The 24,358-nt window shown below is 50.8% G+C and overlaps 1 protein-coding gene and 1 non-coding gene across 2 annotated transcripts in view; both read right to left on the bottom strand.

Moving 5' to 3' along the window:
• EP400 (E1A binding protein p400) overlaps nucleotides 1–24,358 on the bottom strand; it is a 111,277-nt gene that overhangs the window by 15,880 nt on the left and 71,039 nt on the right. Inside the window, exons 28-48 of the mRNA XM_040251573.1 lie at nucleotides 23,825–24,096; nucleotides 20,472–20,674; nucleotides 20,213–20,382; nucleotides 17,345–17,541; nucleotides 15,292–15,403; nucleotides 15,005–15,148; nucleotides 11,010–11,153; nucleotides 10,717–10,800; nucleotides 10,279–10,413; nucleotides 9,974–10,018; nucleotides 9,718–9,871; nucleotides 9,356–9,597; nucleotides 9,048–9,221; nucleotides 7,126–7,262; nucleotides 6,948–7,004; nucleotides 5,313–5,391; nucleotides 4,968–5,219; nucleotides 3,971–4,016; nucleotides 3,779–3,888; nucleotides 1,342–1,549; nucleotides 1,026–1,228 (exon numbers count right to left, since the gene is read on the bottom strand). Of these exons, the coding sequence (XP_040107507.1) occupies nucleotides 1,026–1,228; nucleotides 1,342–1,549; nucleotides 3,779–3,888; nucleotides 3,971–4,016; nucleotides 4,968–5,219; nucleotides 5,313–5,391; nucleotides 6,948–7,004; nucleotides 7,126–7,262; nucleotides 9,048–9,221; nucleotides 9,356–9,597; nucleotides 9,718–9,871; nucleotides 9,974–10,018; nucleotides 10,279–10,413; nucleotides 10,717–10,800; nucleotides 11,010–11,153; nucleotides 15,005–15,148; nucleotides 15,292–15,403; nucleotides 17,345–17,541; nucleotides 20,213–20,382; nucleotides 20,472–20,674; nucleotides 23,825–24,096 (3,168 nt within the window). The remainder of the gene's footprint in view (nucleotides 1–1,025; nucleotides 1,229–1,341; nucleotides 1,550–3,778; nucleotides 3,889–3,970; nucleotides 4,017–4,967; nucleotides 5,220–5,312; nucleotides 5,392–6,947; nucleotides 7,005–7,125; nucleotides 7,263–9,047; nucleotides 9,222–9,355; nucleotides 9,598–9,717; nucleotides 9,872–9,973; nucleotides 10,019–10,278; nucleotides 10,414–10,716; nucleotides 10,801–11,009; nucleotides 11,154–15,004; nucleotides 15,149–15,291; nucleotides 15,404–17,344; nucleotides 17,542–20,212; nucleotides 20,383–20,471; nucleotides 20,675–23,824; nucleotides 24,097–24,358) is intronic.
• Nucleotides 17,786–17,915, bottom strand: LOC120871691. The gene has a single exon (XR_005723111.1). It is a non-coding gene; the product is annotated as a small nucleolar RNA SNORA49 (small nucleolar RNA).

A 24,358-nucleotide genomic window follows, 5' to 3' on the forward strand; every position in this document is an offset into this window, starting at 1 on the left:
GGGGCTCTGAGCAGCTGGAAGCAGGAAGCAGGTCACTGAAGGCCCTGCCATCACAGAGTGGAAGAAGCAGGGAGGTAGGGGGTGGGGAGCGGCACAGACCCGCTCTGACAACTTGCCCCTGCTGGGCTGAACAACCCTAATTCAGTGCTGCCCGTCAGCATTCCGTAGCAATGGACAAACTCTGGAGCTGGGCTGTCCAATGAGATGGTCACAGCCACATGTGGCCTTGCACCCTTGAGCTGTGGCTGGTGTGACGGAAGATGGAAAGTTGAGCTTGGTCACGTTTTGTTTCTGTGGTGTGCACTCGAGTGCCCCTCCAGGATGAAGTCCTGGCTGGTGCTCGCAGGTTCTCAGGCCCTCCAGCACCCTGGGCCCCTCTGTCACCCGCAAGGGGCAGGCCTGAGGGCAGGTACTTACTGTGGCAGCTCCGACGGCCAGCTGCAATTCTAAAATACCATCTTGTTTCTATTACATACGTTTTTCTGGCTCCTTTCTATGTTGAATATTAATGCTTTTCCACTTGTGGCAGTATTTTCCTTTTAAAATGAATGTATTTGGTTGTATAACAGCGCAGGTGATAGAGCGATTGGCAAAATTCAGGAACATCAGTACGCAAATGACTGACACTGAGAAATGATAATGCAAATGAACTACTCCTAGAGAAACCAAGCCTTCACCACCTTGGCTCTTAAACTGTAGAGGAATGCTTTTCACCAGCATTTTCTCAGGCTGGGAAAAGGGTCCAGTGGCCTTCAAGTTCTCCCTGGAGCCTGAGCTGCTGCACACAGCACAAGCAAGCAGGAGGGAAGATCCATCTGGAAATGGGGATTAAGGCCTCACAGAGCTGAGAACAAGCTGGTCACGTGATCATGGAAGTGGCCCTGTAGGCAAGGTTGTTTCTAAACACAACATACACACACTTCCCACATAAAGACGATGGCAGGTTGTGCAGACCACACTCTGAATGACACGATACAACAAGGCGTCATCACACGGGGGTGTCAGGGTTTCTAGAAGATGCTCACCGGTGTCAACTTGCCCACAGCCTTGATCTGTGCTGGCGACTGGGCCTGGCCTTGGATCTGAGGGACCTGCACCTGAGAGGCCTGCTGCTGCTGCTGCTGCTGCTGCTGCTGCTGCTGCTGTTGCTGCTGCTGCTGCTGCTGCTGCCGAAGGAGCTGGAAGTGTGCGGGCGTGATGGTTTTCCCCGGGAGCTGGACCCCTGTGGCTGAAGAGGTTGTCTGGTGAGACCGCAGCCCTCCCGACACACACAGACACACCTGAGCCCTCAGGAGCTGTAAGAGCAGGGCAGGTCACGTAGGGAACCAACCCTGCCTTTACCTTGGGACACCTGAGTCACCAAAGACCGGGTCGGGGTCTGCACGGGGGTCAGGCTGGTAGTGACCACAGCCGAGGCCGTCACTGAGGTGACCGCTCGAACACCCTGAGTCGGTGCCAGGGACACCAGGTCGGATGTGGCCGTGGCTGGGGAACCAACTGCTCGAGGCTGGGTGTGGACCACCTGGGCAGGAGCAGAGCCTCCCGAGGTCTGGAAAAGGGGGAGGGAAGAGAACTGTCAGGCTGTTTCGCGATACTTAAGACTCTACAGTCATCGGGTGAAGAAAAAAGGCCACAGAATTCTAAAACCTAGAAAACGAAGCCTTCTGACAGAGTGCTGAGAGACCTGTGAGCGCAAAACCTGTGCCCTGGGCTAGAGCAGGTGGCAGCACGCAGAAAAGGAAGGTCCCCTCCCCTGTCTACCACACTTGCCCTGTGCCTGTCCAGGTGTCCTCACTCGAAAGACCTTTGGTTTATCCCCGCAAAACACACAGGACCCTACTCCCCATGGTCATCCCCAGCCGGGCGTGGAAGCTGCAGCCCTGAACCCACTTCCACCCACTCCAGGCCTCGTGGCATCCCAACTGAAGTAACTGCTCAAATCGTTTGTCCATTAAAAAAAATTATTTTGTCCACTATTAAAGTTGTTTATTTTCTTCCTATTGACGTAAGAATCTTTATATATTTATATATACACATAATTTATTTTGGGCTAGTGTTGGGTTCTCATTGCTGCATGGGCTTTTCTCTAGTTTCAGTGAGCGGGCTTCTCATTGAGGTGGCTTACTCTTTTTTTTTTTCCCCAACATTGAGGTGGCTTACTCTTGTGGAGAACCTGCTCTAGGGTGCACAAGCTTCAGTAGTTATGGCACATGGGCTCAGTAGTTGCAGCTCCTGGGCCCCAGAGCACAGGCTCGAAACTGCGACACAAGGGCTTGACTGCTCCACATCATGTGGGATCTTCCCAGACCAGGGATCAAACCTGTGTCTTCTGCACTGGCAGGAGGATTCCTTACCACCGACCCACCAGGGAAGCCTGGAAGAATCTTTATATAATCTAAATACTAGTTCTTTCTCAGGTATATTTTCCATGCCTTTAATTTTATTAATAATGTTTTCCAAAGAGCAGAAATTCTTGATTTGACGATGCCTCATTTATTAATTTTTTCATAATGCACAGGTTTTTGGTATCTTAGGAAATCCTCGCCTAAACCAAGGTAGCAAAGATGTTCTATTTTTTTCCTAGAAATTTTATAGTTTAGGGCCTATCACCCACTTGGAGTGACTTTCTATATATAGTACTAGTGAAACAGGTCAAAGTCCATCGTTTTGCACGTGGCTCTGCAATTTCTCCAGTACCATTTGTTGAAAAGACTGTCCTTTCTCTACTGAATGAACTCCTCCAGCACTTTTAGCGAAAAGTAATCAACTATGTACATGTGGGTCTATTTCTGGGCTCTCTATCCTACTCCATGGATCTGTGTGTCCATCCTTTTGCCAACACCACACATCCAGACCACTACCAGCAACACCTGCACAGCAAAAACATTTTTCAAAACTCAAGAGGGGCCTTCCCTGGTGGTGGTAAAGGATCCACCTACCAATGCAGGGGACATGGGCTCAATTCCCTGTTCCAGGAAGATCCCATAGGTCAGCTAAGCCCATGCTCCACAACCAGAGAAACCACTGCTATGAAAAGCCCATGCACCACAACTGGAGAAAGCCCTCACACAGCAGCGAAGACTCAGCACAGCCAAATAAGTACATTTAAGAAAATGCCCAAGAAGGACATCCCTCTATCTGCCAAATGCACTGCTGACTCTGAAGCAGCTTCTTCTCATTCGGGGCATGTGTTATCTTTAGGTCAGTGACTAAGCTGGAACTCAGGAGTAAATGTAAACTCACCAGTTTCATCTGCTCACTTCTGCCTTTCATGGTGAAACACCACAGCCCAGCAGGTGTGTCTTCTGGTGAGTGCCCTGTCTTCTGGTTTTGTGCTCAGGGGTTTTGCCACCCTGCGTCATTCCCTCTGCCCAGGTCTGGCCCCTTCTTGCTTCCTACTCTTGGGCCTAGATATCCCAGAAACCCATCACCCCGCCTTGTGCCCCGTCTAGCACTGTCCCCTCCTGTACTTGTGCAATGGCCACCGTAGACTCACAGGCTAACCTGTCAGTACGGCACGTGGGGTACCCCATCCGTGAGGTCAGAGACACGCCCTCACTCCCTTCCTCCTCCTGGAGTCACGGTGGGGGATTTCAATACCCTCTCCCTCAGAAAGAACAATGTGGAAACCATCCTCTGCACACCTGAATATTCTTCGTATTTTATGAAATTCAGACTACATCAGTAATTTCTACACCAGTGAAATTCTTTTTACAACTTCGGCAGCATCCTAGGTCATGCACACCACCCAAAACACCCAGGAGCAGGGACAACTCACGGTTAAGGCTCCAGGAGCCACGGGCGAAGCCAGACGCTTGTTAATGGACTGGAAGGTGGCGGCGGGGACACCAGCAATGGTGTTCACGATCACATTTCCACTCACAGTGCCTGCAGCGAGAGAGGGTGTGAGGCAGGAGGACAGGAGAGAACTCATCTCCAGCTGTGGCATCTCACCCGTGAGGCTTCTTACCCGCGGGCATGCTCGTCCCTGTGACAGACGTTTTGATGGCTCCTGCCTGCTGAAGGAAGGAAACCATTTTAATTTCAGGTCAAGTTCTCCCCTGCACAGATGCTCCAAAGCCTTCCATTTTATCAGGATAAAATTCAAAGTCTTAATCGTGGTTACTCAGACCACATGGCCAACTTTAGCCCCATCTCTCCCTACGTCCTCCCCACATACCTACCCATTCTCCCACCTCCTCCCACACTGCTGGGTCTGTGCCTCAGTCACCAAGCTCCAGCCACGCTGATCCTTTTAACCCCCTATTTGTCAAACTCAGGGCCTCTGTGCTTGCTGTTTTCCATTCTTCTCTGACTAGTGTCACTTGGCTATAGGCTAGGGGCCAGCCCTGCAGAAAGTCTTCCTGACCACCTACCACTGGGCAGATGCTTAGTTTTCTGAACAAGGAAGAACAGAGCTGCTCAAGTGCCCATAAAAACACTACTGTGGCAAACGCAGTAAAGAACACAGGGAGGCAAAGACTCTGTATAACAAAGCCATCCCATGCCGGGCGGCAATATCTTCCCATGGAGGATTCTTATGTGTCACCATGCACATACAGAGGGCACATGACAGGGCACCCTGCGTGAGACCGTCAGACTACCATTCTTTTTTAAACACCTTTTACTGCCTCCCTCTCACGGGTGCACAGCTTCGGGGTAGGGTGGGGCAGGGTCAGGAGAGGGAGGTCTGCACTAACTGCTTTCCAAGTCCGCAGAGGTCGACCTCTTCACGGTTACACTTCACAAAGCCCTAATCCCAAACTTCCAAACACCAAGAAGAGCGGCCACGCCTCCCACATCTCTACTGAGCTAAGCCAGCCTGGAGAGCAGAGCTGGGCCTGCGTGGGGTGACGCAGGTTAAACAGCCGCTTCCTTGAGGCGGGAGACTGGGCCTCTGAAGGGCTTTGGGCTGGAAACTGCGGGACCCCTGAAGGGTGTGCTGGACCCGACCTCCCTGTTCTCACCAGCACTGCAGCACTGCCCACCGTCGTGATCGCAGGGGGCGCCTTTGGTGGGGGTGGCGCGGGCTGTGCAGGGGGCTGTGCCTGAGCCTGGGGCTGGACGGCAGGCGGCCCCGTGGGCTGCTGGCTGCCTGCTGCTGAGGGCTGGGGCAGAGGTGGAGGCGGCTGCTGGGGTGGCGGAGGCTGCGGCTGAGGTGGGGGTGGTGGGGGCTGTGTCACAGGCGGCTGCTGTGCCTTCTGCTGGTCGGCCAGCGCCTACAGGGGCAGGAAGGAACAGCATCATGGGCAGGAGTTGGCCCAGCAGAGCACCCCAGCCCCTCTGGGCCCTGCCCGCCCACCGCACCACACCTTTTTCTCCTTGGCAATGCGCTCTGCCCGGAGGGACGCGACCTGAATAGGAGGCAGGGGTTTGTCGTAGTTGATGCCACTAAAGAAGACAAAAAAGAAATGTGTTGCAAGTTCTAAAGCAGACAAACATTCCAGGAACCCAAATTCCCCATTTCCCATCCTGCCAGGTGCTGGGACACAACTCCTCAAAGCCCCACGGGCCAGGGCGCCTGGCGGGTCGGCCCTAGGAAAGGGAAAGGATGCCCTTCCAACAGGAACTTCTGGAAGGTAGGCCTGGGCCTCACTCCCCTCTGCAGCGGTACTCGGCCAGGTGCCCAGGATATCAGGAGGCTCCGAGCATGTAGGGACAAGGTCATTCAGCACTGTGCTCCTCAGAGCAGAATGCCTGCCCCTCCACCCAGCACAGCAAACTGATCACCCCACCTGCCCTGAGCATCAGCCCTCCTCCAAGGGAGAGGTCAGCCGGTCACCTGCCTAGTACCGTGAGCACCTGACGGTCCTCTCCAGCCTCTCACAGCACCCTTGCTTCCAAGGTTCCTGTGCCCCCTGTGCCCCCTGGCCCCCGTGACAGTCACAGGAAGGCTGGCTCTGCCCTGTGCACTCCCTCCATGTCTCAGAGCGGCTCACCAGCACGGCCCAGATGCTGTGGTGCACCTGTCTGGTATCTCTGGATGCCAGCCCTCCCAAGTCACGTTTCCCTAGCCCACCCAGCACTTTGTCTCCCATGCTCTGACTACCCATGTCAGTCCACTCAGCTTCCCGAGGCTGCCCTGCAACCCATCCAGCTGCCCCCATATTCAAGTAAAGATGCAAAGACAATTTGTACCATGAAGAGATCACAGAGAAGGGCTGGGGTGTGAGCTTCCACAAGAAAAAGGTGACACGTGAGAGTGAGGCAAGGGGAGAGAGAGGCCAACATGCCGGGGAGACGATCCCAGATGGAGCGACCCACAAGGCAGAGCCGTGAGGCAGGGACTGCCGGCCCACTCGAGGAGCAGCCCCAAAAGCCTGGGCCCTTGGTGCGGCTGGGAGGGCCAGGACTCTTAGCAGGGACAGGCCCGTGTCCGGCAGTATCTGCAAAACCTGCTTGGTTATGAGGAAAGCTTGAGCCCGAGTGGCAACTAGGTTCCATCTGATACACGTTCTTTCCTCCCCAAATTTTAAGAAGGCAAATACACAGAAAGTGGCAGGGATTTTACAGCCAATACCTAGATGCCAAGCAACTCAGATTGCACAGTTCTCTGTCACTGCTCTCTCGCACAGACCAGTCTCACGACCCATCTACCTAGTCATTTTTTTTTTCCTTTGCAAAATTTCAAAGCAAGAACACCCACCCCCAACAGCATATATTTTCCGGGCAAAGCCAACAAGACATCTGCCAGGGCAGAGACGCTGAAGGAGGAGAAGCTGCTCTCCCTCCTGCAAGCCCATCAGGCCTGTCAGACTGCAGGCAGGACACCCCCCCATCAGGTGAATGGGGAAACCAGCCAGCTGGGCACTCCCCACCTCACCACCCCCAGCTGATGCCCAAACACACTCTCTGCACAATAACTCACTGAACTTGTAGAGTTTAAGAAAGCCCTAAAATGAGGTCATTTTCAAATAGTTAAAACTGTTATCACAAACACAGAATACCTTTCCGCCAATACAGAAGCATGCTTGGGGTTTTTCTGAAAGGGATTCATTCCAAGCCTGCAACACAGAAAGAGAAAAAATTACTGAACAAAGGAAAACGCAAAGGAAGGGAAGGCCGAGTGAGAACAAGCCCCCACTGACTCCGCACGGCCAGCACTGGGGGACCCGGGAAGCGTACAGGGGCTTGATGGGGGGACTCCTTTTCCCGGCGGTCATCTTCATCAGGTCAAAGTGGCTCGTGTACAGCTGGGTGTGCGTGGCATTCTCGTCTTGGGCGTACATCTGGCCTGTGCGCAGAGGACGGTTGTTCTTACTCTGAAACAGAATGGGGCAGCACAGAAGTCAGACACTTACCTGTGAACGGGGTCCCCAGCTAGGAGCCTCATGTGAAACCTTTGGGTTAAAAACCGAGCCCCTTCTTCCTGACCTTCTCTCTGAGACTCAACACAGAACAGCAATGACACAGAGGCCGTCATCCAACGACCACACTCCCCAGCCTGTGCGAGGACTCCTTGCCCATCCCTGGAGGAAGAAGGGGACGCCTCCAGCTGGGGAGACAGCGGTGAGGCCAAGCGGCTGGGTCACATGGCAGGCCACTGACAGGCAGGACACCTTGACTGTGATCCGCCCCTGGGCACCAGCTTGCCCTCCCAGGGGCCTCTGGCCCCCAGTGGACATGAAGGCCCAGACTCTAGCATTAATTGTGCCTGGGACTCTCTCCTCCATGGGCCCTATGGTGAAACCAGGCACCTCCTTGCTCCTGTAGAACTTCAGGGCGGTCCCTCTCGGCCTGCAGGCCGCCCCACAGAGGCTGCGTGAGTCCCTCCTGTAGATGTAACACATCTGAGCACCCCTGCTTCAAGGGGTGCAAGCAAGTCCTCAATGTAGGATGCCCCTATAGAGCAGCCCTCTAAAGCAAAGTAGCAAATCCCAACATGCAGGAGTGAAACACCCTGGACACTGAGTGCCTGCCAGTCACTGGAATACGGTTCATTTCTAACCCCACTCTATGCTCTGCTGCACAGGCACTTAACAAGCTTTCCAGTTTATTCAGAATACCACCTTCAAACCCTATAAACGACCTTTGCCGTTTTCTTTAGCTTCACACATGAGCTGTAACAGAGCATCAAGTTTCAGCTTGATGATTTACCGTATCCAAGTTATGACAACTGTTAGAAATGTTTCCCAAACCTAATGGGCCTGATACTGGAAGCCCTGTTGATGAAAGCATCACAAAATGGTGTTCTGAGGAAAGACTGCTTTTCTGGTGATTGTTTTCCAATGAGGAAACAAACATGTCTTATCCAGAGACAACTGTTTTTAGAAAATTGAAAACTTGAGATTTGTTGAAGGGTGCTTATAGAAAAAATAAGTTAATGGTCATGAACTAGAAACACAGAAGCAAACTTCATCAAAGCTCAGGATGTCTACTGCTGCTACATCTGCCCCGGCCGGTCCCAGGCAGAGAGGAGGTCATCGCTCCTGTTCTGTGACTGGACGTGAGGACCATCACCCCAAAGGCCACCAGCCACAGGCCCAACACTGCTCACAGAGGCTTTCTACATGGAGGCTGTGAACCCACTCCCAAAGGCAGGAGGGTGAGGACAGAGGAGATGGAGAAAGAGCAAGAGACAAACGCAGTTCCAGGGGGATGAGAAAAGGTGCCACAGTGGAAACATCCTCAGCAGCCACGCTAACCGTGGGGCTGCGCCTCATGACAACATACCACGTCTGCAGTCAGTGTCCACGACACCTGCAGCTAGGACCAACGTGTCCAACACCCATCAATCCCCTGCAACAAGGCACTGAGGCGGCCACACGGACAGACCCTTCTTCATGTCAGCTGACAGCACAGAGCATGGGCCCTTCCACTCACCAACCCAGGAAGGAGGAAGCCCTTGGATGGTGCTGAGGCCACCAGATAGCACACAGAACTTTCCAGAAGACACAACAGTGCGGCCACCCCCTATGAGGTGGGATCTCAGCATCCAGACCGCTGCTGGCAGTAACTGCGACCACGCCGCCCCCTCTCAGGGCCTTGTCCAGCACTGCACACCCTCAGCCGCCTCTGCCTAGCCCCCCAGCCCCCATGAGCCTCACCTTGCCCTCCTCCCTGGGGATGAGCACATTCTCGTAGCGGTTCCGGCACTGCTTGGAGGAGCGGTAGATGCGGCTGCAGGAGTTGACGACGTCGCTGACCAGGTCCCAGTTGGGCGTGTGGGCCGGGGACACAATCGTGAGGTTCAAAGGCAGCTCAAGCAGCTGCTTCACGGCCTGAAGGATTGAGTTCAGGACCCACAGGTCAAGGCCCTGCCCGCTGGACACTTCCCCCAACCCCCAACCCCCTCCACCCCTCATCCCAAGGGTCCCAACGATGGGGCCGGCCAAGGTCGGGGCCTCGGACTCACCTGCAGCAGCGCCCAGTCCTCGCTGATGAGCCACTCAGGGTTGTCAGGGCCAGACTCAGTGGTCGGTTTGGCAAAAGTCGGCAGAGGCTTGGCGAACTGCGTCTGCTGCTTCAGCAGAATGTTCTTCTTCTGCTCCTTGCCCTCCCGGCGGATCTTCAACATGCCGGGGGTCGTGCGGTCAAACAGTGACCGCGGAGGCACCACGGCCTCCCCGTGCCGCTGCTTCTTCTTCCTGCCTGCGGCTGCACGAAAAGCAGCTTCAGCCAGCGGGTCAGCAGGCCAAGGTGGGGAGTGGAAAAGCCACGGGGAAGGTCACCGAGGCCACCGGCAGCCACAAGCCCGCCCCCTGCGCACAAGCCCACCTGAGGGGTCCGTCTTGTGCCGGCGGCGCTCCTTTCTCACATACACGGGCGGCAGCTTAGACTCAGGGATTGGCGTGGTTTCATACATAAGACACATGACCGAGTCGATGTAGATGTCGTTGTCGTCCTGGGGGGGTGTGGGTGGCGTCCAGAGCTGCGTGCAGGAGGGACAAGCCTGAGCTGGGTGGCCACACGGGCAGCCTGCCCAGCACTGCGGGAGGCAGGGGTCTGGGGGCATGGGGACACGGGCACTCACCGGCATGACCTCCGTCTGCCCGTCGGCGCCCTCACACACAAACTCCTGCAGGAAAATGGGAGGCTTTTCAGGTCCGTGCAGCCCTCGCTTTGAGCTGCGAGAGGTCAACTATCTACCAACTATCTACCTATGTCAGTTAATAAGCCTTCGAAACAAGCAGGCAGCACCGCTATTGCCAAGACCTAAACTGCGCTTCCATCACAGCCGGCATGACGGTGGGGAAAGCCAGCAGCAGGGAACAGAAACCCTCTAACCCGGCGCCGGACCAAGACAGGCCCAGCCCGCTGGCCCCGGGGTGCCCATACCGCACTGTAGGCGTCCTCCCGGGTGTAGGTGAGGAGTTGCTCCTGCTCCTGCTCCAGCCGCGCCCTGGCCTCCTGCTCCCTCAGGCTCCGCGCATTCCGGGCCTCCCACTCACGCACAGCGGTCATCACGGCACCCTGCGGGGAGACCGGCCATTCTCATCGCTGCCCTGCACTCCCCCCCAACCCCCCAGTCCTTGGGCCCCTTTTCCTCTTCCCAATACATGACCCTCTAACCAAACACTGAGCTGCTTCAAAACCAAGGAAAACCGCCTGGAGCAGAGTTTCTGAGGCTTTACCCATCTGATCAGTTTACATACAGGTGGGGTTTTGTTTTAACGCCTTGAATTCTGGGCAAGTCATGCTTACTTCCAACCCAGTTTAACACTGAAGAATTTGAGATTCTCACACGTGAAGATGGTCAAAAGTGCAATCTCTTACCTCACTATTTCTCTCCTTTTCTTGATCAATGGAAGTATGGAATAATTCCAGGTAATTCAAAGCATATTTTTCAATTGGTGTGAGCTGTTTCAAAATGCATTTTTGAACAGAATTAATAGCATGTTCATAAGGATTTAGTTCCTCATATAACCCCCCACCAGCACCTGAATCAAAATAGCAACTGATCTTGGTCAAGAATGAACAAGAAATGCCTCACAGAAAGATCACGTGCTTAAAATATTTAGGTATAAAGAAAAACTGAAATAGAAACCCAGAAGAGAAAATGCCCAAACCTGCCCCATGAAGTCCGCTAACTCCTCCAGCTGCGAGGGCTCCTCGTCCCACCTGGAACCGCTGGAGTCAGGCGACCCGGGCGCGGCCTCCTCGGCTGGTTTCTGGGCATCCTCCTCCTCCAGGTACTCGATGCTCTTGAGGGCCTGCAGGACGTGCACGCTGCATGGGGTGACTTTAATATGCTTTGAACACTTTAAATAAGGGGTCTTGGAAAAAAGCCATGTACAGACCTGACTACACACCCACACTGCACAATGAACCCCCTGCCACAGCAATGAGTGTGCTCCTTGGACCCTCACACACCCTGGGGAAGAGCCTCAGGACACAGGCCGACACACACATCAAGGCCCCCAGACTCAGAAAACCGAGCAGAATGCAGTGTCTCGTTCCATCTCACACCCGACACCCACCTTCCTGCCCTAGTCCCACCACAAGAGCACTTCATGTGACACAGCCCCTAGTCCATGGCATAGACAGAAACCAAACCCCCAGGAAGGCGGTACTTGGCACCACTATTCAAGAAACGCAACTTAGACGAGCAGATAACGCGTGCTCCTCTCTTGATAGCCGGAAGGTATACCTGTCAGGGCCTGGCAAACTCAAGACACACATGCTCACGTTGGGGGCAGTTGTGGGGGGCATCACGCAGCTTAGAGGATTCATTTAAGAACTAGCACCTCTTTTCAGGGCAACTGGGCAAATTTTCAAAGTTTAAAAGGTAACCCAACCTCACACGATACCCAGAAATTATTTCCAAACAGACTGTCCATCTAAGCATGAGGGATAAAACACTGAAACATCTAGAAGAAAGTAAAGGAGAACCTCTCAGAACGCAAAAGCATCAATCATCTGACAGACAGTGGCATTAGGACCAAGAATTTCTGCTCACAGAGACAGAGTATTAAAAAGGGCAAACCACCGATTGGGAGAATATATTTTACATGTATCCCACAAAGGCCTTGCACTCAGAATGTAGAAAAAATGCCAACAAGCCATTAAGAAAAAGAGACAACCCAGTCTACCAAAAAAAAAAAAAAAACCACACAGAAAAAGATGCGAACGAGCATCTCACAGAAAAGTACCCACACTACCAATGAACACAAAGCTCACCAGCCAAGAGAAAGCTGCAGTTCAACCAGAGACGCGCCCACATGGCCCCCACACCTGCACCTCTGAAATGGTCCCCAGCCCAGTGTCCACACAGAGCCAGATGATGGTCCTAAGCCACACGTCCTTGGGCAGCCTGTCTCCATCGCCGCTGACCCCCGGCCACACCTGACTCCTGCTGTCCCTCTACCCATAACACTCCTAGACACTGCTCGTCACACTATCTCCATGAGGTGATGGTCTGGCATCTCTCCTGTCACTAGAACAGAAGCTCCAGGGAGGATTAGAGGTCTTTTTCTCAACGCTATAGGCCTACTGCTTAGAATAGTGTTTGACACACAGTGTAAGACAACCCACCAGAATATTTCAAAGAATCTGTATGTTCAAAGAATATGCCAAGCCAATGTCTCTAAGTCACACTAAGAAACAACAGCAAGGGTGTGTGACACACATTCCTCAAACATTCCTGCTTTTAGACCTCACATTTTTCTTCCACAATATCCGTGTAAGATTTTTACCAATGGTTAAGGATTACCTCAATAATATCACAGTAAACTGTGGAAAATTCTTCAAGAGATGGGAATACCAGACCACTTGACCTGCCTCTTGAGAAACTTATATGCAGGTCAGGAAGCAACGGTTAGAACTGGACATGAACAACAGACTGGTTCCAAATAGGAAAAGGAGTACGTCAAGGCTGTATATTGTCACCCTGCTTATTTAACTTCTATGCAGAGTACATCATGAGAAACGCTGGGCTGGAAGAAACACAAGCTGGAATCAAGATTGCTGGGAGAAATATCAGTAACCTCAGATATGCAGATGACACCACCCTTATGGCAGAAAGCGAAGAGGAACTAAAAAGCCTCTTGAGGAAAGTGAAAGTGGAGAGTGAAAAAGTTGGCTTAAAGCTCAACATTCAGAAAACTAAGATCAAGACATCTGGTCCCATCATTTCATAGGAAATAGATGGGGAAACAGTGGAAATAGTGTCAGACTTTTTATTTTTTTGGGCTCCAAAATCACGGCAAATGGTGATTGCAGCCATGAAATTAAAAGATGCTTACTCCTTAGAAGGAAAGTTATGACCAACCTAGATAGCATATTGAAAAGGAGAGACATTACTTTGCCAACAAAGGTCCGTCTACTCAAGGCTATGGTTTTTCCAGTGGTCATGTATGGATGTGAGAGTTGGACTGTGAAGAAGGCTGAGCGCCGAAGAATTGATGCTTTTGAACTGTGGTGTTGGAGAAGACTCTTGAGAGTCCCTTGGACTGCAAGGAGATCCAACCAGTCCATTCTGAAGGAGATCAGTCCTGGGTGTTCTTTGAAAGGAATGATGCTAAAGCTGAAACTCCAGGATTTTGACCACCTCATGCGAAGAGTTGACTCATTGGAAAAGACTCTGATGCTGGGAGGGATTGGGGGCAGGAGGAGAAGGGGATGACAGAGGATGAGATGGCTGGATGGCATCACCGACTCGATGGACATGAGTTTGAGTGAACTCTGGGAGTTGGTAATGGACAGGGAGGCCAGGCGTGCTGCAATTCATGGGGTCACAAAGAGTTGGACACGACTGAGCGACTGAACTGAACTGAACTGAATGATTACCTCCAGGAGAAGTAAGCTACTGTTTGCCCACTATCGTTTCTGTTACGAGGTTTATGTTAATGATGTTTTGGGTTTGCGGGGGGTGGGGGGAGAAGCGGGTTCTAGAGTTGAGAATTATGTTTTGTCTTTTATTTATTGTTTAAACTTTGGGTGCACCAGGTCTTTTGTGTGGAACTTGGGCTCCAGAGTGTGCAGGCTTGGTGGTTGTGCCACAGGGGCTTAGTTGTCTCGAGGCTTACAAGATTTCAGTTCCCCGATCAGGGACTGAACCCACGTGCCCTGAACTGGAAAGTGAATTCCTAACCACTGGACGACCAGGGAAGTCTTCGTCATGCTATTTGAGATTTTCTTAAAAGCCTAAGGCACCTATCACTTATTTTAAAAACAACAGGGTAGATCGACCTGTTCCTCCTGATACAGAAACAGCTGTTAAGTATTTCTATGCACCTGACATTACCCACAGACAACTCGTAGAAGAAAATGTGAGAAACAGTGGACAGTGGTCGTCTCTGAGAGGAAAGTGAGGGCCTGATGCAAAAGACTTACTTTTCATCATAAATTTTTGAAGATTTTACCACATGCATTTATTACTACTCAATAATCAAACAGTTAAGTTTCAAAAATAAAAGAGGAGGCATCCTGTAGCCAAAAGCCCCTCCAAGAGGCATAATGGGAGCAGAGCCTCAGGGAGGAGAGCGAGGTGGCCCTGACAGGTGGGTGTGCAGGTGTGTGTGTTGCATGTCTGCACAACAGCTTGTGAGACAAGTGTGCAACCTGCAAGCGTCTAGGCCAAAAACCCAGAAGGCAGGATTTCAATCACTCTCATAAACCTGAAGCATATCATCTCAGCACGTAACCCACAAAGACGGCCGAGTGAAACAGTTGCTGTTCTCTGCAGTCCTGTTCTCACAGTGGGATGTGGGGCTCACACGAGGGCTGCCTTCAGCCCAACAGCACTGTGACAGGGGAGCACTGAGACGGTAGCCGGCAAGGGCCGAGGGGTTGGAGCAGAAGGTCACACACGACAGTGCGGGGTGGCCCGAGAAGCGTGGGTGGGAATAGTGACAGCAGGCGGCAGTGGCGGTGGTGGTGCGGCACACCACTCTCTCCCGCGCCCTTCGCCTCTTTTTACAGCTAAAAGCCCCAACCATGAAAGCACGGATGGAGAAAGCTGACAGATCAGGCCCAAGGCCTGGGGAGAGGGAACGGCAGTGCTGCAGCGGCAGACCCAAAGCTCCAGATACAATGATGCCAAGCGGGCCCCAGCTATCCTTACCTCTATGAAAGGTCTTGCAATTTTGGGTGCAATGGTTTCTGTGACAGAAGGTTCCTGAGAAAGGACGACAAACTCCTCGGCCTTCACTGGGAAGCCAGTATCATCCATGGGTGGATAAACCTCAAACAGCTCCTGGATTGTCCGCTGAAACAAAAATGTGTATCACTGAGCCTGTGACCTCTGCACCCAGAAAACCACCAGCCACCAACCCATCAACAGCATTAAACCCATGCATTCTGGTCACTGTGTGGCACCCCCGCCCCAGGCCTCCTCGCAGATGACAGTACCTGCGTGAGGAATGCCATGGAGTAGTCGTTTCCCTGAGCAGCCACTTCTCGGATCAGATCTTTGGTGCCATTTTTCAACAACTTCTCTTCAATGGAATTGCCACTCACGAGCCTACAACCAAACATGTACACACACACGACAGCTAAGTCCCTGGTAGCCCGAGGGCAGCCTGAGTGCCATGGCGCCCGGACCACCCAGCAGAACAGCACCCACGTGGAGCGGCATGTTGGCAGCACTCGGAGCTGCTTCCTTCGTGTGGTGGCCAGAGGGGACTGGAGGCCTGTAGGGTCGACTGGCCGCTACCCACATGGGGTTAGCCACACCACCATCTCCCATGCAGCAGGAGGGCTGGCCCCAGAGGCCCACGCCAGCCGTGCCGGCCTGTCACGTCCCCTCGCTGGCCTCTACCTGGAAAAAGCCCCCAGGACGCCAGACCCCTTGAGGCCTGTCTCCCTCAGCACTGACGACGGTGGGCAGGTGCCCCCAAGTCACTGTGCGCCTTCCAAAGGAACCTGGGTCTAGCGGCTGCAGCCCAAGGACCAGCGTCCCCTGGCTGTTGCTTCATGCCACCTGAAAAGCTGCAGTAACCACTCCCTACTTCCATGATCAGGACTTTCATTAAGATGATGTTATACTTCACTATCACTTTCGGGAAACTTTACAGTTTTGTGAACCAGTTCATGACATCACTCAGGTCATATCCTTTCACAACTTTACCCTCCACTCCTGCACTTCCTGCACCTTTACTGCCAAGGTTGTTCCTGAGTGTCTACAAACTGTGGCTACGGAGAATAAAATGTTTTCCCCATTACTAGCTAGTAACTGCTAAAGGGCCAATGGTAAGCAATTACACAATGAAACATTATTCAATTACATAAACAATATACCAAATGTATATATATTTGCATGGAAACAGGCTCTAAATATATTGTTAAAACAAAACAGCATTACATGGTAAGACTGCTGGCATGACCCATTTAAAAAAATCAGGGAAGGCTTCCCTGGTGGCTCCGTGGTAAAGTTATCTCCCTGCCAATGCAGAAGACATGAGTTCGATCCCTGATCCAGGGAGATCCCCCATGCTACAGAGCAACTAAGCCTGTGCACCACCATTACTGAGCCTGTGCTCTAGAGCTCTGCAACTACTGCAGCCTGAGTACCTTAGAGCCCGTGCTCTGCAACAAGAGAAGCCACCGCAATGAAAAGTCTGTGCACTTCAACTAGAGAGTAGCCGCCGCCCCCTCAACTAGAGAAAAGCCTGCGCAGCAACAAAGACCCAGTACAGGCAAAAATAAGTAACATTATTAAAAATAAATTTATATTAAAAAATTGGGGATATGTCTGGAAAGACACTGAAATGCTACTGATAGCCTACTGGGCAGGCTATTTGCCTTTTCCATGTGCTATCGTTTTTAAAAATTTCTTTTCAATGAACAAGTAACACATTTACAATGAAAAAAAATTAAGCTATTTAAACACAGTGTCTGGATGACTACATCTTGAAAACGGTAAAGGTTATGCATGTGGGGCTGGGGTTCTGGGCTGGGGTTCCAGCCATGGGCCAGCCGCCAGGGACCACACACTCTGCAATGACCCCTCCCAGAGGCAGGAGGAGCACAGAGGAAGGGGTGTGTCACATGCCTGCACACTTGGGCACCAGATGGGCAGACAGAGGGCCAACACACAGGCAGAGCCTCCTCTAGTTTTCTCAGCTGTGTGTGGATGACGACTTATGAGATTTAAATTCTTTCAGTAGCCTGTTTACAAGTTGCCACAGTTAAGTTATAACAAATCATTTACATTTGACAACACCTGAAACAACCTAAAACCTGAGACACCCTCTTAAGGGTCAGAGACTCTAGAAGAAATATAATAGGTACATGTCAGAAGGACAGCACTTGGGTCTCAGCAGCAAACCCAGTCACCACTGCCAACAACTCAACTACGTCCCAAGCCAGGCTGAGTGTACAGAAAGAACAGATGGGATAGCAGGAAGGTGAGCCCACCTGAAGGGAAGGAAACACACAAAGCAGACGGCTGCAGCCACCCCACCTGTATATGTGCACGTCCTTGCGCCGCCCTATCCGGTCGCACCACTCCTGGGCCTTGGCGTCCATCACAGGGTTGAGGTCGTGGTCGTAGAAGACCACCGCATCCGCCTCCACCAGGCTCACACCCGTGGCACGGCTGTGTGTGGAGAGGAGGGCGCAGAAGATGCGCCGGTCTCGGTTGAAACTCCTCATCAGTTCCTGGGGTGAGATAAGCTCCCAAGTTAGCGCTCCTGATCAGCGACAGGAAACCTCCAACATGTTCGGATGCTGATCAGTTAGAAACTGTTCGCTGTGTGTTTCCTTTGATGCATGGTTCGTGTTCCAATTACATCGGAGTTTAGTATTTTACCCTGATTCTTTTAGGCATGTGCACTATTCTTTGATTATTGATAGTTAACATCTCTACCCTGTTTGAAGGTTGCCAACCAGCCCCCTGCCCTGAACTGTCAGCTCCACGTGTAGGCCCCAGAGATCAGCAGAGTCTCCCTGGGGAGGGATGCGTGCTTGTTCATGTACCCTCTGGCAATGCCAGGAGCCTTACAGCAAAAGCCCCTGGAGTAAGGCCGAGGGAGCTGCAGCCAGCCAGGGGCAGGGCCCTCCACTCCCCTCAGGGCCACCAGCTGAAATGGCTTCCTTCCCACAACGTCTCTCCTGCAGTGATTTCAGCGCCCAAGCAGACCTTAGCAGACCAGCCCTCAGCAGACCAGTCCTCTTCCTTCAAGAAATTCTCTATCTACAGTAAGTCGCCTACACATGAACCTTCAAGTTGCTAGCTTTCAAAGATGCAAAGGTGAGTTCACATGTTCAGCCACATGTTAGTTCATGTGTCTGGTGTGCACTGTCACGCGCGTGCATCCTCTGCACTGGTTGGATTCTGTGCACTTCACTGTACAGCACGGTACAGAGCGTAGTGGTGCATCATCTTTATTTCAAGCCCAGAATGTCCAAACCAGTGTAAAAGCAGCAGCGATATAGCCGATTGTGTTAGTTGGGGACCTAGGCTAACTTTGGTGGACTTACAAACAAACTGGACTTATGAATACGCTCTGAGAACAGAACTCATTTATATGTAGGGGACTTACTGTGTTACATTACTCTCGAGGGAATTTACTACTTAAGACTGTGGTGTATTTCCTCCCAGCCCTTCTCAGCGTAGGGAGGCCTGGGTGTACTGGATGATGTGAAGTGGGTAATGCGATGCAGAGCCCAGCAGCTTGTCTGCACTCGGGAACACTTCACCATGATACCAAGACCTGTTATGAAACACTGCTGAGTACGACTTCCTAGTTCACCCTGTGGGACACTTAGGACAGCGCCAAGCCCTGCGGCTCACAGGCCACTGTGGCCCATTCTTCTACTCCTGGACGTGGACTTTGCTCCCAGCTGGGGGTTATTACAAACACTTTCTCAGACAATTGAATAGATAGATCTTTAAGGTGTGGTGCTGCTAAAGGAGTTCTAGATACAGAATAAGGGCTTCCCTGACAGTTCAGTTGGTAAAGAATCTGCCTGCAATGCAGGAGACCCTGGTTTGATTCCCGAGTAGGGAAGATCCACTGGAGAAGGGATAGGCTACCCACTCCAGTATGCTTGGGCTTCCCTTGTGGCTCAGCTGGTAAAGAACCTGCCCGCAATGCAGGAGACCTGGGTTCAATCCCTGGGTTGGGAAGATCTCTTGGAGAAAGTAAGGGCTATCCACTCCAATATTCTGGTCTGGAGAATTCCACAGACTACGTCCATGGGGTTGCAAAGAGTTGGACACGACTGAGTGACTTTCACTTCACTTCAGATACAGAATCACCAGGCCAAGCATATATTCATTTTTAAGGTTTACAACCCATCCTGTCAATTTGCTTTCTAGAAAGGTGTCCTAATTTGCACCCCCACCAGAAGCCTGATGGAATCAAGTTCAATTCAGCTCAGTTCAGTCACTCAGTCGTGTCCGACTCTTTGTGACCCCATGAATCGCAGCACGCCAGGCCTCCCTGTCCATCAGCAACTCCTGGAGTTCACTCAGACTCATGTCCATCGAGTCAGTGATGCCATCCAGCCATCTCATCCTCGGTCGTCCCCTTCTCCTCCTGCCCCCAATCCCTCCCAGCATCAAAGTCTTTTCCAATGAGTCAACTCTTCGCATGAGGTGGCCAAAGTACTGGAGTTTCAGCTTTAGCATCATTCCTTCCAAAGAAATCCCAGGGCTGATCTCCTTCAGAATGGACTGTCTGGATCTCCTTGCAGTCCAAGGGACTCTCAAGAGTCTTCTCCAACACCACAGTTCAAAAGCATGAATTCTTCGGTGCTTGGCCTTCTTCACAGTCCAACTCACATCCATACATGACCACAGGAAAAACTATAGCCTTGACTAGACGGACCTTTGTTGACAATGTAATGTCTCTGCTTTGGAACATGCTATCTAGGCTGGTCATAACTTTTCTTCCAAGGAATAAGCGTCTTTTAATTTCATGGCTGCAGGGATTTCGGAACCCAAAAAAATCAGCTAACCTAGCCAAGTAAAAACTGGGCATGTTATTTGAACCTACATTTTTAAAGTGTAAGTCAGTCAGGAGGGCTTTTCTGATTTCATGTGGCTACTTTCTGAAGGACAACCATCTCGTTCTTATAAGGACCACAAGTCACCAATTTTGATTCTTAGACGTCTACCCAACTGGATTTCCCAAGTTACAGGACTTATGAAAAAACATCAAAGGGTGCAGCTAAAGTCCAGAGACATTAAGAAGTTCTTCCCTTTGTTTAGATAGCATGACAACACTGAGACTGCATGGCTCCGAGAAACCAGCTTAGAAACTGGCAATCAAAGTTAATCCAACCAAATCATAAACGGGAACAAAAGAAACGATTTCCTTCCTACCTGCCGTTGTTCACTGTTGGCGTTTTCATCAATTCTTATGTAGGTGAGATAATGGAAGTTCAAGAACATTTCTAAGATGTCCAACATGAGAACCATCTGTGATAAGATCAGCACTCGGCGTCCTTCAGACTTCAGCTTCTGAAGTAAGATGGCTAAGGCCTCCAGCTTTCCTGTCAAACGAGTGATACCGAGAGCATCTCATTATCCAAGCCGAGTTAGCTTGACACAGGGAGCAGAGTGGATGGGATGCCTCTGGTACCTGAGTCGAACTGGACCAGCCTCAGCTCGGGGAACCGCAGCGAGTGCAGAGCTGTCATCCGCTGCAGCTGCTGTGCGTAGGGCGCCGTGTGCTCCCGCAGGCAGTGCCGGAAGAGCCGCATCCTGTGGCTGTAGACGGAGGGCGGCCTCGCCACCCACAAGTGTGGGGGCGCGGCCACCACCGGCGGGATCACGCACACCACTCTGAGAAGCGGAAAGCACGCGTGTCACAGGTGACTCCCGCGGCTCCTCCAGCAGGCAGTCCCTCTGGCTCAGGCAGCAAAGGCCCGAGAAGGCAGAGGGCAGAACCATCTGGCAATGGGGAGTCACGAGAGGAGTCAGGGTGCCTAACTCCAGTCCCCCTGGGAGGGACGTGGCTGCTGGAACAACCATCACAGCAGCAACAGGAGTGGGTGCCGGCCAGTGAGGACTGCCCAGATCAAAAGAAGCAGTGCAGAGCACTGCCCTCTACCCCCTGAGAGCACGGGGACGTGTGCGGAGGCGGGACACAAGCACTCTGTCTCCTGGATGGTCTGGGGAGGGTATGAGCCCTGAAGCTGCTACAGCCACAGCGTCCCCAGCCAGGGGTGGGAGCCAGGCTTGGGAGGAGGAGGCCCTGCCAAGGGCAGCAAGACGACGACTCAGAGGACCCGGACAGTCAACTGGACACCCACCTCCCCAACCTGCAGACAACACCTGCTCCAGGAAAGCCCTCTCCCTTGCTGCATGCAAACTGAAAACCATTTCTGATCAAAATTCTAATCAATGAAACCAAAGAAGCACTAAATAAATGGAGATATTCCATAACTATGGATAGGAAGATCCAATATAGTCAAGACATCATCAGTTCTTCCCACTTGATCAAGACATTCAATTCAATCCCAGTCAGCTATTCTGTAGATAGCGATAAATTCAATCTAAAGTTTACATGGAGAAGCAACAGACCAGAACAGGCAACACAACACTGAACAAGAAAAAGTCAAATGACTGGCACTACCTGACTTCAAGATTTACTACAGTAATCAACAGCATGATACTGTCAAAGAACAAAGAGATCAATGGAACAGGAATGATCACCAGATTTTCTCCACAAATAAACTGCAAGGAAAAAAAGAGGGGGAAACAGAACCTATAGATTAAAAGATACATAAAAGATATAAGTTGATTGTTATGTATGTACCTCATTGTGACTCTGGCTTGAAATGTTAAAAATACCATGAAATAATCAGAAATGTGAATACAGAACAGACATTTGATGATATTATATCTGCTCTGTGAAGGACAAAGTCAGGAGAATGAAAAGACAAACAACAGACTTGAAGAAGATATTTGCAAAAGATACATCTGCTAAAGAACTGTTATCCAAAATATACAAAGAACTCTTAAAATGCAACAATAAGAAAAATGGGGGAAGTGATAGCTATGGATTGGGATTGACATATACACATTGAGGTATTTAAAATGGATAGTCAACACAGTCCTACTGTAATAATAAAAATTAAAAAGATTTTCTTAATGGATGAAAACCTAAAGAGACACGTTATCAAAAACATATAAATGTTAAATAAGCATATGAAAAGATGCTCAACATAATATGTCATGATGGAAATGCAAATTAAAACAAGATACCACTACACATCTATTAAAATGGCCGAAGTCCAGATCACTGACACCACCAATTGCTGGCAAGGCTGTGGAACAACAGGAACTCTCATTCGTTGCTGGTGGGAATGCAAAATAGTACAGCCACTTTGGAAGACAGTTTGGCAATTTCTAACAAACTAAACAGTCTCTTACTGTAAGATCTAGTAATCACATCCCTTGGTATTTACCCAAAGGAATTAAAAACTATGTCTACACAAAAACATAGATGTTTGCAGCAACTTTATTCATAATTGCCAAAACTCCACAGCAACCATGTTGTCTTTCAGAAGGCAAATGTTTTTGATTTTTTTCAGTTGCACCAGGTGGCTTGCAGGATCTTTCTTCCCTAACCAGGGACTGAACCTGTGCCCCCAGCATTGGAAGTGCAGGCCACCAAGAAGTCCCAATATGTGAATGTTTTTAAACAAACTGTGGTGATTCCAAGTCTTCTCAGGTGGCATGAGTGGTAAAGAACCCGCTTGCCAATGCAGAAGACGTAAGAGATGCGGGTTTGATCCCTGGATTAGGAAGATCTACTGGAGGAGGGCATGGCAACCCACTCCAGTATTCTTGCCTGGAGAATCCCATGGACAGAGGAGCCTGGAGGGCTACAGTCCACAGGGTCACAGAGAATCAGACATAACTGAAGTGATTTAGCACACACGCAGTGGGTGCTTCCAGACAATGGAACACTATTCAGTGTTAAATAGAAATGAGTTATCAAGCCCTGATGAGACATGGAAGAACCTTCAGTGCACATTCCTAAATGAGAGAAGCCATCTGAAAAGGTTGCCTACTGTATGACTCCAACTATAAGACATTCCAGAAAAGCAAAACTATGGAGACAGTAAAAAGATCAGTGATTGCCAGGTTTTGGTGGTGAGAGAGGGATAAACAGGAAGGAATCAACCCAAAGGGCAGGGCACAGGTTTCCTGGAGGGTGGAGAGACTATCTGATGCCAAAGCTGAAGACCCCAAAATCGATTCTGAACAGACTCCAAAGGACAACCTGGGGAGAGAAGTAAGATGAATGTCCACAAAACAACCACAAAAGTTGGTGCGGTGCAACACAGTGTTTACTTTTTTGGACTCCAAAATCACTGTGGACAGTGACTGTAGCCATGAAATTAAAAGACGCTTACTCCTTGGAAGAAAAGCTATGACCAACCTAGACAGCATATTAAAAAGCAGAGACATCACTTTGCCAAAAAAGGTCTGTCTAGTCAAAGCTATCGTCTTTCCAGTAGTCATGTATGGATGTAAGAGTTGGACCATAAAGAAGGCTGGGTGCCAAAGAATTGATGTTTTTGAACTGTGGTGTTGGAAAAGACTCTTGAGAGTCCCTTGGATGGCAAGGAGGTCAAACCAGTCAGTCCTAAAGGAAATCAACTCTGAATGTTCACTGGAAAGACTGATGCTGAAGCTCCAATACTTTGGCCACCTGACGCAAAAAGCCAACTCAATGGAAAAGACCATGATGCTGGGAAAGACTGAGGTCAGGAGGAGAAGGGGGCGACAGAGGATGAGAAGGTTGGATGACATCACTGACTCAATGGAAATGAGTTTGAGCAAACTCTGGGAGATAGTGAAGGACAGAGGAGCCTGGCGTGCTGCAAACCATGGGGTTCCAAACAGCTGGACACGACTTAGTAAGTGAACACCACCACCAACAGTGAGTGAGTAAAGAATGCTTACAATACTCTACCTTACCTGTCGATGACATCCTGGAGGGATTCTTGACGTTGAGTCAGCGTCAAAATCAGGTCCCTGTGACTTTTCGAGGGCGATGTGTACCTGCTTGCAGGCCCAGCCCCCTTCCCGTGACCACGGTCAGAAGCCCTAAACCAAGGCACCTGCTCTCTGCCAGGCAGGGAACAAACCCCCAACAAGTCTCTGCCATAGATGGGGGAGCGGGAGCAGCGCCGTTCATTGATGAAATAAATCTGGTCCAGCCGCTCTTTCAGAAGTCTGCTCTTCTCCTCCTTCAACAAAAACAGGGATGAAAATGGCTACTGAGAAATAGCATGGCCGGCCTTACTGAGCCCTATGAGTCCCCTGTGTATGGCAACTGGCCATAGAGCACGCATAAGACTCACGGGGCCAGGCTACACGGAAAACAGTGACAGAAAAGCAAGCAGAGAAAACAGCGCCATTTTCATTGCCAACGTGAGTAGTATTTCTTCAGACACAGTGAGCATTTCTAAGGTTTGAAAGACTAGTAGAAGCATACAAAAAAATGGGAAA

Source organism: Oryx dammah, unplaced genomic scaffold (genome assembly GCF_014754425.2).
Source record: "Oryx dammah isolate SB20612 unplaced genomic scaffold, SCBI_Odam_1.1 HiC_scaffold_12, whole genome shotgun sequence".
Lineage (NCBI taxonomy): Eukaryota > Metazoa > Chordata > Mammalia > Artiodactyla > Bovidae > Oryx > Oryx dammah.